At 54.7% G+C, this 16,768-nt stretch overlaps 1 protein-coding gene across 1 annotated transcript in view; it reads left to right on the top strand.

Annotated features, from left to right (window-relative positions):
* The first annotated feature begins 2,503 nt into the window (after nt 1-2,503).
* LOC102436863 (putative phospholipase B-like 2) overlaps nt 2,504-16,768 on the top strand; it is a 16,704-nt gene continuing 2,439 nt past the window's right edge. Inside the window, 13 exon segments of the mRNA XM_006107969.3 lie at nt 2,504-2,709; nt 2,712-2,818; nt 2,820-2,851; nt 7,993-8,086; nt 8,982-9,140; nt 10,343-10,443; nt 10,659-10,873; nt 12,888-12,985; nt 15,420-15,494; nt 15,497-15,538; nt 15,540-15,574; nt 16,221-16,325; nt 16,549-16,622. Of these exon segments, the coding sequence (XP_006108031.1) occupies nt 2,562-2,709; nt 2,712-2,818; nt 2,820-2,851; nt 7,993-8,086; nt 8,982-9,140; nt 10,343-10,443; nt 10,659-10,873; nt 12,888-12,985; nt 15,420-15,494; nt 15,497-15,538; nt 15,540-15,574; nt 16,221-16,325; nt 16,549-16,622 (1,285 nt within the window). The 5' untranslated portion in view covers nt 2,504-2,561.

Genomic DNA, 16,768 nt, shown 5'->3' with positions numbered 1-16,768 from the left:
CGGATGGACGTCTGGAAGACATCTGCCCTAATTAGCATCTTACCCTTTTATTAGTATAGATATAGATATAAAAAAACTGACTGTGATATGGTAGTACCTGTTTCAATATACATATACACGGTGAAAAGATGACCACAAGCAAGTTAATTTACATATCATCACCTCACATAGTCATTTCTTGGTGTGTGGTGAGAATACTTCAGATCAACTCTCAGCAAATGTTAAGTACACAGTGCCATTAACTGTGGGCATCATGTTGTACATTAGATCTCCAGAATGTATTCATTTGCATAACTGAAACGTTGTACCTTTTGACCAACACCTCCCCATTTCCCTTCCCCTCCGCCCCTGGAAATCACCACTCTCCTCTCTGCTTTTATGAGTTTGGCGATTCAGATCCCACATATAAGTGAGATCAGGCAGTACTTGTTCCTCTGCGTCTGGCTGAGCTCACTTAGCCTAGTGTCCTCCAGGTTCATCCATGTTGTCGCAAATGGCAGGATTTCCTCCTTTTTAAAGAAGGAAAAGGCTGAATAATATCTCATTGCGTATATGTACCTCATTTTCTTTATCCATCCATCCTTCAATGGGCACTTAGGTTTTTCTGTATCTTGGCTACTGTGGGTCATGCTGTAATGGGAGGGCAGATATCCACCGAGATCCTGTTTTTATTTCCTTTGGATATAGACCTAGAAGTGGCATTGCTGGAGCCTATGGCAGTTCTACTCTGAATTTTCTGAGGACCCTCCGAAAATTTGGTATTTGTAAAAGCTGAATGAAAGGAAGCTGAAAGGAGTCCCCTTCACCACCGTGGTCCCGCATCACTCAGAGACAGGCCAGCTCGGCCTGACATTGAGCACCCTGTTCAGGAGGCCCAGGGGGGGGTGGCAGCTCCGGGAACAGTGCAAGTACCCGGGGTACTTGTGCAAGTACTGTTTTCCATAGTGGCCACACCAATTTATTCTCCCACCACAGTGCCCAGGGTTGCCTCTTCTGTGCACTGTTGTCCTCTTCTGTTGGCTCTTCTGATCACTGTCCTTCTCGCTGGGACTGTTGGTCTGTTGTGTGACTCTCACCCAACCCCTCTGCCTGTCTGCCTCCCATTTTCCCTTCTTGGCCTAGAGTTTTGAGGATGTGCTCCGCTGGGAGGTTGGGTGGGGCCCCTCTCAGGCCTTATACCAGGGCTTGGGCCCATTCATTCACTCACTCACTCACTCACTCACTCACCTGGTGTGCTTGGCCTTGAGGATAGGGAGCTGAACTATTGTCCACACTATTCCTGTCCACACTCCACTGCCCCACCTCCTGGGCCTGCTGAACTCCATTGTCAAGATAGAAAACAAAGTACTGTTTTCCACTGTGGCCACACCGATTTACTCTCCCTCCAGCAGTGCACAGGGTTGCCTCTTCTCCACATCCTGCCAGCACTTACCTTTGTTTTCTTGGTAATGGCAATCCTAACAGGAGTGAGGGGGTAGCTCAGGATTTCCATTCCCATTTCTGGAAAGGGTGTTGCATCCGGGATGCTGGGACTGCCTGGCTGGCCACTGCCACCAGCTGGTTGTACTTGGATTTGCCTCAAAGGCCCTCAGGACAGCCTGTCTGCCTCTGCGACTCCCCAGAATCCCTAACCCCCCTAACCCACTTGTCAGCTGTCTGGTCACGTTGCTTATGATGTCTTGGACATGAAAAAGTTAAAGGGGATTTTATGTAGTTAAATGTCTTCATTGTTAATTGCACCTGGAAAGCCTTTCCCCACATGCTATGGAGGAATTCACCCACATTTTCTTCTACTTCTGCAGTTTCATTGTTATATTTAGATTCTCATCATTTAGAAGCTTATTCTTGTGTATGGTGTGAGGAATGGATCCCGAACCAAAAGGAAAGAAAAAGAGAGCATTTTGGGGACAATTGGAAAAATGTGAATAAAACCCTGCACTAGGTACTAGTATTAAATGAGGGTGAGTCTCCTGACCATTGCAATGGTAGGTGGTGGTTACGAGGATGAGGTCTTTTTTCTTATGAGATACTGTACGTCTCCCGCATGTAGGACTGACATGTCATGATGCCTTCAGCTAACTCTGAAGTGGTTGAGCAAAACATATACAGGGTGTCCTCCCAAAATGTATACACATTTTGAATGATTATGAAGTCAGTGTTTATTAACATACGTTTTCAAAATTAAGTGAGTTAAAGTGAGTATACATTTTTGGGGGACACCCTCTATATATATCAAGAGAAATTGATTAAATGTAAGCAAATATGAGCAATCGATGGTAGGCATGTGGGTATTTACTCTCCTCCTTGCACCTTTGCTCGAGGTTTGAAATTTTGAAAAATAAAAAGTTAGGGGGACGTGTGCTAGGCAGGGTTTTCGTAGGTGGACAGGGGTGCTGGGCTCTTTAAGATAGGCCCCGCCCCTCCGCCCCACTCCGGGCCCCGCCCATCCCGGAAGAGCTGAACCCAAGCCCCTCCCCTCTCCTCTCGGCGACCTGCTGTCCCTGCGCCCGCGGTGACGGGGAGCTGTCACGTGAGCGGGCTGCGTGCGGCTCCGCCTGGCGATGGTGGCCCCGCCGTCCCGCTCCCCCGGCGGCCGCCTGACCCCGGCGTTGTCGCGGGCGCCGGCACTGGCCCCGGGGCTGGCCCTGCTGGCCGGGCTGTTTCTGAGCGGCTGGACGGGCGCCATCCCGACCCCGAGGGACCCCTGGGGCTCAACGGGCCGGTGCCCCCCGCCTCCCGCAGCCGCTCGGTGGTCCTGGATGCCAGGACGGGCCAGCTGCAGCTGGTGGATGGCCGCCAGCCCGACGCCGTGGCCTGGGGCCAATCTCACCAACGCCATTCACGAGACAGGGTAAGGGGAGCCCCGACTCCGCCCGGACCAGCGGGGGGAGCGGGGGAGGCTGGGCGCAGGGCCTGGCCCGTCCCCAGGACCAGCCCTTGTCTCCCTGGGGGTCAGCGTCCCGCTTCTGAGCATACAGCGCCGCCCTCTGGGCCAGGGCCCTGGCTGGGTGGGAGCTGAGGCAGCATCCCCCAACCTTGGCCTGGGGTGCCTGACCTCTGCCCCCCAGAGACCGGGTCCTGGTCGTCGGGGCCACTGTGCCTGCATCTGGAAGGGTCCGTGGCTGGTGGTAACAACTTCCCCTTGTCCACACTCCACTGCCCCACCTCCTGGGCCTGCTGAGCCCGCCAGGAAACTAATTTTCACTTTCTTGGTTGTACTTGGCCCGATGGGTGCCAGCCCCTCGCTGCTGTTCCGGAACCAAGGCCGCAGGATAGAGCCTGGCTTAGCCGGTCAGAAAACAGAGGCTCCCGAAATTTGCACAGACCCCGATGATGCCATGGCTGGGCTCTGCTCCTCCCTTTCTTCTCTCCCGATCCAGGGGGAACTCACGGGGCCAGAGACTTAGTGCTCCGTCCCGGGCAATGGTGATCACTGTCCTTCTCGCTGGACTGTCGGTCTGTTGTGTGACTCTCACCCAATCCCTCTGCCTGTCTGCCTTCCCCTTCTTGGCCCGGAGTTTTGAGGATGTGCTCGGCTGGGAGGTTGGGTGGGGCCCCTCTCAGGCCTTATACCAGGGCTTGGGCCCATTCATTCACTCACTCACTCACTCACCTGGTGTGCTTGGCCTTGAGGATAGGGAGCTGAGCAGGTGTGGGCTGGGTGCCCACTCAGTGGGGGAGACGGTGCCAAAAGGGGAGCCCGAGTCAGTGGGATTGGGGAAAGTCTGCCTCAAACCTTGTCAGCGGGGCCCTGGCTTTTCGGGGGATCTTGGGGAACTCCGCTCCCCACCCCATCCTGGGCTCATCCCAGTGCGTAAACCACATTGCTGTCTCCAGCAGGCATGGCCACTGCTGCCCGCATCCATTTTGCTGGCGTGCATTAATTCCTGCAGATGTTGGGGAGACACAGGACACCCTCATTTTGGTGCTTTGTGGCACTTGGGAGGGTATCAGACAGAAGAAAAAATTGGGAGCAGGGTTTGCTGTAGACACAGGAGCTGGGCAGAGGTAATCTGGGGAGGCTCCTGGGAAGAGGAGGCCCCAGGGCTGGCTGGCATCTATGGAGGAACCAGAGCTCTGTGGCTCTGTGACTGTGGTCACTGCTGACTCACACATGTTTCTGGCCTTGCTTAGCAGAGCCAAGAGGGCCTGAAAATCCTGCCTGGATGCCAGCTAGAGGAGGAGGCACAAAGGTGAGGCCAGGATGGGGAGGGGTAAGGTTAGGGGTTCCCTCCTTTTCTCTAGACCCCAGATTTCACCACTGGGGACCCGGGGATACACTCCACACCCTCTTCCCTCATAAGCTCTCTTTGAGTATCTGACCTTGGACCAATACTCCCCACATAGCATGGAAACATTTAGGATTTGGTGTTTGGGGGTCAGAGATGCCCCCAGAGTTGGAGCCTGCACCAGCCCAGCTCTGGCCTCGGTCCTGCAGAGGCCGAATCCTCCAGCTTTACCTTTTCCTCCTTTCCTGATCTGTTCCCCCACCAGCTCTTTGCATAAATCACCATCCAGTTAGGAGAGGAAGTGAAGATCCATATGAGGGAATTAGCCTATTGGGAAGCCAGCAGGCAACCCCAATCCACCAGCCAACACAGAAACCCAGCCCCGCCAATGGATAAACACAACCCAGCTATTCTCTAAAAAGTGATGCAGTCCTTCCTGTTTTGGCTCAGTGGATAGAGCGTCGGCCTGCAGACTCAAGGGTCCCAGGTTCGATTCCAGTCAAGGGCATATACCTTGGTTGTGGGCACATCCCCAGTGGGGGGTGTGCAGGAGGCAGCTGATCGATGTTTCTCTCTCATGGATGTTTCTAACTCTCTATCCCTCTCCCTTCCTCTCTGTAAAAAATAAATAAAATATATTTTTAAAAAAGGGATGCAAGATAAACATACGCATTCAAGAATGAGAAAGGGGTGGCAGCCACAGATAAGGTGGACACCCTACCTGGTGAGGGCACCCAGGAATGCTGTACACTGAAGCCGGGTGACCCCCTGCCCATCTCACACAAAAGGTCTGAATTTGCCCAACTGGCTTCTCAGAGGCGCTAGCCACCCCTGACATAAAATCAGACATAAAATCAATGTGGCCCAGTCGGCGTGGCTCAGTGGTTGAGCATCGACCTATGAACCAGGAAGTCATGGTTCGTTTCCCAGTCAGGGCACACGCCTGGGTTGTGGGCCCGATCCCCAGTGTGGGGCCTGTAGGAGGCAGCGGATCAATGATTCTCATCTTTGATGTTTCTCTCTCCCTCTCCCTTCCTCTCTGAAATCAATAAAAATGTATTTTTAAAAAATCAGTGTGGAAAAAGATTGGCTTCACAGATCCCATGCTGCCAACTTTTAATTTTTGTCGGGCAAGCACATTAAAAACAAAACAGAACAGTCCTTATCTACCTCTGTCAATTGTCTCTCATAAGGGATCAGCTATTTTAAGAACCAAGCAAGCAGCAAGGACATGATCCCAGAAAAAAAGCAGCCTTTACTGGGCTCATTTAGCTTAGAAACACCCTCTTGCGGGTGTTTTTGTTTTGCCCAGGGATTGAGGCAGAGTTTCTCAAAGTTGCTGACTGACGCCCAAGCCTTCCCATTTTACAGATGAGGAGTTGAGGCTGGGCGGGCAGGGGGTGCCAACTGAGGCAGCGGTTCAGGTTCGCTATCAGAGATCTAGGACATTTGCTGTAGGTGGCGGGGGACAGCAGCCCTATCTCAGTGCTGAGCCTGGGACAACCTCCCTGGATCAGAAGTAATCTGATTAGGGCTTAGGGCCCGAGGCAATCGAAGGATCTGCAGAGCTCAGCCCCGGCAACTCCAGCACAGGAGCTGGGAGCTGGGAGCAAAACCTCCCTCACCCGAGGCCTTCTGGGAAGATAGGTGGGTACCTGTCCATCTGGGTTTTCTGAAGACTCAGGCGGAATGAATAAGAGCCATCTGAATGGAATCACCCCAGTGGCCCTGGGATAAGGTGGCACTCTGTTGCGTAAGGCAGTGACTAACGCCACATTTGGGGTATTGTGGCCTGGCAGGGGCGGGGGAGGAGAAATGCCACTTTCCACGCAGCCTTCTTCCTGCCCAGCGTGAAAGAAGCCATGACTCGCTTTTTAAAATGTTGGTAATTATTATAAAAGCAATGAACTTTTCATGGTAGAAATCCCAGCCGTTCAGAAAGGTGGGGTGGGATGTAGGAGGTTTTTTCCTTTCTGTGGATAACCGCTCTGAGCCCTGTCAACGTAGGAAACGTCCAAACCTGTAAGAATTTTTGTCAGTTTATTTGAGCCAAACTGACGACAATTGCCAGGAAGCAGAATCTCAAGGGATTGAGCAAATGCTCTGGAAGATGGCAGTCCTACCGTTTATTTTATACACCAGCGTCAAAGGGGAAGACCTCAGCGGGTCCCATGAAATCCATTGGTGGTAGATTCGGGAGGCGGGAGAAAGCCAAGCGGGGAAACGTGGGATTGGATAAAAGGTAAAAGGCATAGGCACATACTTCTCTGACACAGGCAGGTAAAGGGTAGTTAACAGTTAACAATTAGCCTGATGACAAGAATGAGGGGCCTGTGTTTTAGGGTGGGGGGGGAATTACTTTGATATTCCAAAGGCATGTTATTAGGTAGGTTATCTTAGTCGCAAAAAGAGACAGGCTCTGGGAAGGTTGACCTTTGTCAGGGAAAGGACCTGCCTAGGACATGAGTACCCACCACAAACTGCTTTTAGTTGGAAAGCTTTCATTTCAGGCCATCTTCGCTGTTGCTTTAGGTCTCTGAGTTGGCAAGGTTGCCATGCAGGCCTCCCCTTAGCTTGTCAGGTTAGCACGTGGCCCCTTTGCGTCCACACCCTGTTATGTCATTATCTGTGTACACTACCCCCATTAGCTCTCCGAAGGCTGGGGCGGGGTGTCATCCATCCTTGTCCACCCTGCGTGTCTGGTGCCCAGTGGGCACTCAGGCTGGCCTGCTGGAAGTTTGCTAGTCTTTCCTCTCCAGGCTCTCCTCCAGGCAGAGCTATTCCTGTCCTAGAGCTCCTGGTGGCATTTCAGCTGCCTTCCCATGAGGCAGTCCTGGCGAGCCTGGCTCCGCCTCCTCCTGGGGCCTCTTCAAGGTCACATAAGGGTCTTCCCGCTGCCCTCCTTGCCTTAATAGAAATTGCCTTAGATGTTTTCCTCCTAGTTCCAGGAGTCACCTGGGGGACTGGTTTTGGGTCTTTGGAGCAAGGATAAAAACCAGACCCACCCAGGAGAAGGCTGATAGATTTGGCTGTACGAAAACGAAACCTCTATGTGCAAAAGCAAAGATCGATGAAAACACAAACATATTTCCAATGTTAGTGACAAGCCAAGGGCTAATACATATGCAGAGAATTTCACCCAGCCATAAGAAAAGATTTAAAAAAACACAAGGGAGAAAAATGAGTGAAGGACAGGAACCAAAGAATTATAAATGACCAGTAAAATTAAGAAAATAGCCCTGGGCGGTGTGGCTCAGTTGGTTGAGTGTCGACCGGGTGCACCGAGTCGCCGGTTCCATTCCAGGTCAGGGTACATGCCCGGGTTGCAGGCTCAATCCCAGTGGGGAGCACGCAGGAGGCGGCCGATCCGTGTTTCTCTCTCACATCAATGTTTTCTCTTCCTCTCCCTTCCTCTCTCTCTCTAAAAGCAATAAAAAACATATTTAAAAAGAGAGTTAATAGACATGCGAGTGACTAGAACAGTGCCTGGCACAGAGGCGGGAATGAAGGTTATTTCAGTTCTTGGGGGAGGCAGCTTGTCAATATTCATTCAAATTAAAAATACATGTCCCCTGCGACCCAGTCTTTTCTCTTTTAGGGGTTTAGCCTGACAAGTGCACAGGGACAGACAGACAGATGCTCATTGAAGGCAGTTCGTCGCTGGTGTTGGGATGGTTTAACACTGGGGACGCTCTGTGCCGAGCGGAGGGCCGCTCTGCACCTGTCCCTGGGCTGACCACGTGTCCCCTCCCCTCCCTCTCAGGTGGGCCTTTCTGGAGCTGCACACCAATGGCCACTACAATGACAGCCTGCAGGCCTACGCGGCGGGCGTGGTGGAGGCCGCCGTGACCGAGGAGGTAAGGCCAGGTGGGGACGCCGGGGCTCCTGCCTCCCCCACACCCCACCAACGGGTCCCCAGGGAACTTCGGACGGCGCCGAGGTCTGTGCAGAGTGGGCTTCCCGCCCCAGCCCTCCGTCTGGCTGGGGAGAAAGGCTCACGTGCATTCCTTAAACGTTTCCATGAGGTTCCATTGAATGCATATAAAAAACACTTAAGTATTCCAAGTTATAAAGCATAGTGATCACGTGAGCACCCAAACTAAAACCTACAATGTTCCTGACATTATTGCAGCCCCCCTCCCAACCCATCCCCCCTGTTTTCCCTTCCCCTTGAGGTGCCCCACCCTAAACGTGGTGCCTGCCATTCCCATTCATTCAGTCATCAGTCATTTATATTGAGATACAGTTCATAGGCCGTAAAACTCTCTATTTTAAAAGGTCTGATTCAGTGGGGGTTTTTAGTATCTTAATAAGGTTGTGCAGCCATCACCACTGTCTAATTCCAGAACATTCTTATCACCCCAGAAAGAAACCCCATACACATCAGCAGTCACCTTCCTTTTTCCCCCCACACCCCAGCCCAGGGGTGGGCAACCCCCGGCACGCGTGCCAAACACATATATAGAGTGGGGGTCCTGGTAACAGAGGGGGTGTAATCTAGGACAGACTTCGAAGGCTAACGGGTTTCAGCGGAGGGAGATGTCCGGCCCGGGGCTCTGCTTGGGGTAAGCGCTGGCCGGGTGAGAAGGGCCGTCAGGGAGAGGAGCCAGTGTGAGCAGAGGCGCTGCCATCCCGGCGCCCGGGGCTCTGGGTGAGGACTCTTAACCCAAGTGGGGAGCCGGTGGGGTCCGCAGGGGAGAGCGCAGCCTGCTGCCCTGCCCTTGCCCACCTCGCCCGCCTCTCCCCCCCCAGCTCATCTATATGCACTGGATGAACACGGTGGTGAACTACTGCGGCCCCTTCGAGTACGAGGTTGGTTACTGCGAGAGGCTCAAGGGCTTCCTGGAAGCCAACCTGGAGTGGATGCAGAGGCAGGTGGAGCTGAACAAGGACTCCGCCTACTGGCACCAGGTGGGCGGGGCCGCGTGCTCAGTGGGATGGGGCGCGGGTTGGGTCTGCTGTGGGGACCTGGGTCCCGCCCTTCCTGGCCAGCCCTTGGATGTGGCCATCGTTGTCTCCCTCCCTCCAAATAGACCTGCCATTCACCCATCTGTCCAGTCTCCACCCGTCCTTCCTTCCATCCTTCCATCCATCCTTCCATCCATCCATCCATCCACGTGATGGAGCTCCAGCTGTCCCTCCTGGCCTCCCTGTCCCTCCAGCCCATTCTGCCCTCCTGCCGTCAGAGTCCCTGTAGTGCACTGTCAGCGCGCTGTTTTACTTGCATGCAAGGGAGGCGGCTGGGTTGACTGCATTAGAAAAGTCTTCATAGAAGAGGAAGGGGAAGGGGAAACTAGAAAACCCAGGAAGTTGGGGTGCAGGGACTCTTGTTTCCTGAGCCAGGTGAGCTGCTGATTAGCCCAGAGACCCAGGCAGGGCACTGTGCCTGGGGGCCGCTGGCCAGGTCATTAACGAAGTCATTCATGTATGGACCCCCTGGCACCCCTCAAGTTTAACTGTGAAGCGCACACCACGGCGGTCTCTGGAAGCGCCTGCCAGTGTCTGTGAGCACCTCCACCTCACCTGGGCCAGGTGTGCACCTGTCCCTCAGGATTTCTCACTGTCCACCCGCCCACCTGCTCCTACCCTCACTAGAACAGGCTCTTCCTCCCTCCCATTCACCCATCCACCCATCTATCCACCCATCTATCCATTCATCTGTCTACCCACCGACACACCATCCATCTGGCAGATGCTTACGAAGTACCTGGCATGTGCCCAGCACAGTTCAAGGCCCTGCGGGGACACAGTGATGATACTCCATGGTTACAGAACAATGACAGTGACGATGGGGGGAGAAGTCAGCCACATGAGACAGGTGTCCTGAGGCAGCAGCACAGCCAGTAGCTAAACTCAGAACAGCCTGGGAGGCTTCCTGGAGGAGGTGGCTTTAAGCTGGGCTCTTAAGTGGGTGTGATTTGGAAGCTGGCACAGGGCAGGGACATAGTTAATTAATTGAAGGCAGGAGGGTGCTTGGCATGGAGGGGTAGTGGTGGGTCAGGGCCGGCTGGAGCCTGGCGGGTGCACCCTAGGCCTCTCCTGCTCTCTCTGGACCCCAGGCAGGAGAAGGTGTGAGCCTGGAGGAGGCCTCACCCCCTCTGCCCCCTCCTCAGGTGCGGCTGACCCTCCTGCAGCTGAAGGGCCTAGAGGACAGCTATGAAGGCAGCGTGGCCTTCCCAACTGGCAAGTTCACCATCAAACCCTTGGGCTTCCTGTAAGTGCCACCCCAGAGTGGACAGGGCAGGGGAGAGGGCACACACCTCATAGTCAGACAGCCTGGGCCCCGTACTGGCTGTGCCACTTCCTGGCTCCGTGGTCTCGGACCGATCACCTGCCCCCAACCCCCCAGAGGCTGTTTCCTCCTCTGTGACGTGGGTCTGTGACAGACTCAGAGCAGGCACGTAACCCGGTGGCGCCCGGCCTCCTCAGCCTGTTGCAGATCTCTGGGGACCTGGAGGACCTAGAGCTGGCCCTGAATAAGACCAAGACCAAGCACACTTTGGGCTCTGGCTCCTGCTCCGCCCTCATCAAGCTGCTGCCCGGCCACAGTGACCTCCTGGTCGCCCACAACACCTGGAACTCCTACCAGAACATGCTGCGCATCATCAAGAAGTACTGGTTCCAGTTCCAAGAAGGCCCCCAAGGTGGGTGGCTGTGGGTGTATCTGTGTGTGGGCACACGGGCAGGGGTGGGGGAAGGGTGCTAGGAGATGTGGGCCTTGGCCTTAGGCACTCTGTGGTCACTGAGGGGCCTTTCGAAGAGCTCATCGTAGGTTTAGCATGTTAATTTCCTCTTAAGAAATGTTTATTTCACAAGCTGTGTTCATTAGCTAGTGCTGCATAACAAATCGCCTCCGCATTTAAAACAACAAAAGCTTAAAACCACCATTTTGAGAGGGTCACATGTCTATGGGTCAGCTGGGTGGTTTTGTTGTCCTGGGGCAGATGTGGCTGATCTTGGCTGGCTCACTGATGCTTCAGGATCAGCTGGGGCCAGCTGGTTGACCTAGCATGGCCTCATTCCTGGGCGTGTGGTTGGCTGTCAGCTGGCGTGATGGGGCAGCTGGACTTCATGGCCAGCTCGGGCTTGTTCACCTGACATGTGGGCAGGGAAGTGTGGAAGGCCTCGTGAGAGCTGGTTAAACAACTGGCAGAGCATTCGGATGCTCGAAGCAAGTCAGGTGACCAGCTCAGATTCCGGAGGTGGGGGACTAGCCCCCACCATTCGATGTGAGGAGCTGCAGAGCCCATTGCAATGGCATGGATGTAAGCAAGGAAAGAATTACAGCATTTCTGCAAACCACAGGAGGAATACACGAATGCGACCTTGCTGTCAAAAGTGAGAACTTTGCAGCTAAGGCCCAGTACCCCAGAGGGCGTCCCCTACCCCTAGCCCCAGGTCAACCCTAGAGGTAGCCACTGAGATATGGAAACAACCTAAGTGCCCATGTGGCCATCGATGGGTGAACGGATAAAGAAAATATGGTGTACACACACACACACACACACACACACACACACACACAGTGGAATATTATTCAGCCGTAAAAAAGAAAGCAAGCCTGTTATTCACAACAACATGGATGGACCTTGAGGGCATTATGCTAAGTGAAATAAGCCAGACACAAAAAGACAAATACTGCATGATACCCCTTATATAGAGAATATAAAAAAGTCGAAGTCATAGAAGCAGAGAGTAGATTGGTGGTTGCCAGAGGCTAGGGGTGGGGGAAGAGGGAGTACAAGCTTCCGGTTAGAAGATGAGGAAGCTCTGGGGCCCTAACGTAGGGTGATGACTCTCGTTAGCAATGCTGTTGTATACTTGGACTCTGCTAAGAGAGTAGAACTTAGGCGTTCTCACCACACACACTAACGGGACTGTGTGAGGTGGTGGACATGTTAATTAGCTGGATTATGGTCATCATTTCACAGCGATTTAACTCATCCCATTGTGTACCTTAAATATTGACCATTTGTATTTGTTAATTATATCTCAATAAAGCCAGGGAAAAGAATCCCCCCCAAACAAAGCCCATGCTCTCAGATTCCTGGGTATTGCCCTCTGGATTACATTTTTTGCAGTAGGTCTTGGTAATAAAAAACAAAACAAAAGGGAAGCCAGCCCAGCCAGTGTGGCGCAGGTGGTTGAGCATTGACCCATGAACCAAGAAGTTACCGGTTCGATTCCGGGTCAGAGCTCATGCCCGGGTTGCAGGCTCCATCCCCAGTAGGGGGCCGGCAGGAGGCAGCCAGTTGATGGTTCTCTCTCTCCCTCTCCCTTCTCTCTCTCTAAAATCAATAAAAACATTAAAAAAAAGTAAGTAAAAACGGTACTAGTAAGCAGTCAGTATATATATGTATTTTGTTACTAGCATTCACACACACCCACACACACATACACACACACACCTGACTTGCTAAATAGCAGAAAGAAATGTGTGTGTGCGGGGGTGGGGGCGGCCGGGGAGAGGTCAATGGGGGAAAAGGGAGACGTATGTAATACTTTGAACAATAAAGAATTTAAATTAAAAAAGAAAAGGCTTCCCCTGGGGCCTGCTGCTCCCCACCGGGACACTCCCAAGTCTGGATGGGTGGGGGTGCGGGCCCCCCACGTGGGCTTGTCTGACCAGCACCCCCACTCCGGCCCTGTCCCCCACAGAGGATTCTCCCCTGGCTCCTGGCAACAAGCTGGTCTTCTCGTCCTACCCCGGCACCATCTTCTCCTGTGATGACTTCTACGTCCTGAGCAGCGGGCTGGTGAGTCTCCCTACCCTGACCCCGTCCTCCCCGGGGTGCTCCTCTCACAGCAGCGGTGGGCGGGCAGGCACTTGGACTACTGGTCGGGGCTTCCTTTAAAAAAATGACTCAATTGCAGTTGATATACAACATTGTTAGTTTCAGGTGTGCAGCGTAGTGATGAGACGTTTATATAGCTTACGAAGTGACCCCCTGATAAAGCTAGTACCTGTCCATAGGGGGGTAGGTGGGGCTTTTTTTTCCCTTAATATATTTTTTAAAAATTGATTTTTAGGAAGGGAGAGGGAGAGAGAGATAGAAACATCAGTGATGAGAGAATCATTGATTGGCTGCCTCCTGCACGCCCCACACTGGGGATCGAGCCCACAACCCAGGCATGTGCCCTACCTGGAATCGAACTGTGACCTCCTGGGTCATGGGTCAACGCTCAACCACTGAGCCACGCTGGCCGGACAGAGTGGGGCTTCTTAAATGCAGATCCGCAGGGCCCAGCTGGGCGTCCTGAGCCTGCCGCCGGCCTGGGCCTCTGCACTGTAACACAGCTCCTCAGAAATCGCTGGTCTCGGGGCCTTCGGAAACGGCCTTGACCTCAGCGAGGAGAGCCGTCCCTCTCCCGCGCGACCTCGCTGAAACGCCACCTTCTCTCTTGCTTTCCACAAAACCCCTCTAACCTGGCCAGGTTTTCTGAATAAATGTTTACGAGGTGTTGTTTTTACCGGCTTTTCCTGGAGGGGGTCCAAACACATTTAGAAATCGGAGCCTGGCACCCTCCCCGGGGCAGCGAGCCCTGCGATCGCCAGGGCAACACGCAGAGGAGAAAAACATGGCTCTAAAGATGCCAATTCGCTGGGGGTGGGAGGGGGGCGGGCTCTATTCTGTTAGCTTTTGAGGGGAGTGAGGGATTTAGTCCCTTAAGTTGAAACAGGTGTGAGAGGGCCAAGCGGTGGGTGAGGGCAGCCCCTTGCTCAGTCCCAGGTGGGGAACATGGAAATGGTGGAATCAGTTACCCGGAAAGTGTCCAGGTGGACATTTACCTCCCATCCGGGTCCGTAACTGGCTTTGTGCGCAGACCCCTCGGCTGTCTGGGAGCTGTGGCCCCCACCCCAAAGCAATGTTTTTAAGTGTGTAAACCAAAACATGCGGGATTAGAAAGGACACCCGTCCTGTTGAAATGTGCTTATCAGAATGTTATCTAAGTCAGTCTGAAACGTTTGTGCCGGAACAGAAGGTGCAGGCGCAGGTGCCGCCTGAGTCACCTAGAAGTAACGCGGGCCGTAAACGATATGGCCCCCTGGTGGGGCAGCGTGTGATTTCTGTCCGGGACAGCTCAGTACCCTCATACCTCCGTGGGGCGTCGCCTGTGTTAACAATGGAGGAGATGGGAATTCAGTTTGACGTTAGTGGAAATAAAATGTACTGGTTTCCCCATCCAAGTCTGCAGGCTCCCTGAGAACTGCCCCAGGTTAAGAGCCGCCTGCTGGAGAGAGAGGACAGTGACTCCGCACTGCCCCTCGCTCCCCGGGGGCGGGGCTTTGGGGACCGAGCTGGTCTCAGCCCTGGCGATGGCTGTGGCTGCCAAGAGCAAGAGGGTGGGGGGAGGGGAGAAGCTGTCCCTGCCTGGGCATCGCAACTCAGGCCTGCTGTGCAGATTCCTCTTTTATTCTTTTTAAAAAATATATTTTTATTGATTTTTAAAGAGAGAGGAAGGGAGAAGGATAGAGAGAGAAAAACAGCGATTAGAGAGAAACATCATGAGTTGTCTGCCTCCTGCACACCCCCTACTGGAGATCGAGCCCACAACCCGGGCATGTGCCCTGCCTGGGAATTGAACCAATGACTTAGTTCATTGGTCAACACTCCACCACTGAGTCACACCGGCCGGCGGATTCCTCTTTTACGGTCACATTTACGGCTGCTGCTCTCTTAGCTGTTTCTCAGTTTTGTATGAAAAGGGGAGAAGCATGGGAGTGTCCTGCTGTGGGGAACAAGCCCTGATTGGGGAGCTGGAAGGTGGGGGTCGCATCTTGGACCACCCGCTTACCAGCAGGACCCTGGGCAAGTCTTCAGCCTCCTTGGCCTCAGTTTACCTTGCTCTCCTTTTGCCGGGAGGCCTGTGAGTGCGGAGACGAAGGCCATCTGGGGGCCAGCAGCGCAAGCCCCCCAGCCCCCTGGGAAACTGCAGGGCAGGGTGGAAACGGCTGCCACCCTCTGGGGAAGAGTCGACCGCCTGGGGGGTCCCTAGACACGGCCCCTGGGCTCTTCAGGGGCTCATCCCGGGCAAAGCTGATGCGCGGTCACGAGTCCCCGCAGTGCCCATCCGGCCCCAGGGAGGAACGTGAGGTTTTGAAACGTGGTCACCGTGAGCGCCGACGAAGCCGCATGCGCCGGCTGTAGCCAGGTGGCTCTTCACGCCGCCCCCTCGGCTCCCCCGCAGGTGACCCTGGAGACCACCATCGGCAACAGGAACCCGTCCCTGTGGAAGTTCGTGCAGCCCCAGGACTGCGTGATAGAGAGTGGGTGCGCAACATCGTGGCCAACCGCCTGGCCTCGGACCGGGGACACCTGGGCAGAGCCTCCCAAGAGTTTCAACCACCGCGCCCGTGAAGTGGGCTTTCGGCCCTTGTCCTTCCCGACTCCCCCCCCCCGCCCCGAGAGAGGGACCAACCGCCCCCTGACGCTCTGACCCTCAGCGCCCCTCGCCCTCTGCAGAGCCCTTTCACGGTCCTCACGAGGGTCCCCTCCCTCGTTTTGCTCTGTTGTTTAATCCTCACCCAAGGATACCTTTCCATGGCTTTCTAGAGAGACTGGAAGGGCGGGGGGAGAGAGAACATCGATCTGAGAGAGACTCATCGATTGATTGCCTTTCACACGCGCCCCGACCAGGGCCAGGGATCGAACCTGCAACCCAAGCACATGCCCTTAACTGGGCGTTGAACCCGAGACCCTTCAGGTTGAGAACTGCCGCTCTAGCCACTGAGCAGCACCAGCCCGGGCACCCTCCCTTGTTTTACACTCGGGGGAAACTGAGGCTGAGGAGGGAAGCATTTGCCCTCTCCTGCGGGCTTCACCCCGGGAAAGGCCCCAGGGGAGGGACAGGAAGAGACTGGAACTTGAGAGCTTGGGGACAGTGGGGAAGGCCGTCGAGGAGGTGGGCGTGGGTGGGCGAGGGCTTGACTATCAGGGCAGGGGGGCCCGGGGCAGTGGCTCCAGCCTCCGTTCAGTCCTCCCTCTTTGCCCCCGGCAGGTACAACAACCAATGGATGATCGTGGACTACAAGGCGTTCGTGCCGGGTGGGCCCAGCCCTGGGAGCAGGGTGCTCACCATCCTGGAGCAGATCCCGTGAGTGCCCTGGGGAGGGGCCAGGCTCCAGGCAGAGACCCGGAGGCTGCAGCGTGTGGGAGAGAAAACCCAAGGAAGGCGAGGTTGGCAGAGAAGGCATCCCTGATGGGGGCTCAAGATTCAGGGCGTAACCCTGCTCCCAGGCGGTGCGAGGCCCTGGGGGCCCTGGAGCGCGCAGAGCCCACAGGAGCCCTTCCTCACCGCCCTGCCCTCTCTTCGCCAGGGGCATGGTGGTGGTGGCCGACAAGACCGCGGAGCTCTACGAGAAGACCTACTGGGCCAGCTACAACATACCGTAGGCGTCCCTCCTCGCCTCCTGTGTCTGCCCCGCCCCCTCGCTCAGCTCTCCCCGCCGTCAGGGCCCTGCGAGCCAAAAACCCACCCCACCCCTTCTCTGGCCCGGAAAGGCCCGGCGGTGTGGGGTACACGTGGCGCTTAAGTCA

The sequence above is a fragment of the Myotis lucifugus genome, unplaced genomic scaffold (assembly GCF_000147115.1).
Source record: "Myotis lucifugus unplaced genomic scaffold, Myoluc2.0 scaffold_1611, whole genome shotgun sequence".
NCBI lineage: Eukaryota > Metazoa > Chordata > Mammalia > Chiroptera > Vespertilionidae > Myotis > Myotis lucifugus.
This window is presented reverse-complemented; position numbering and strand designations above follow the sequence as displayed.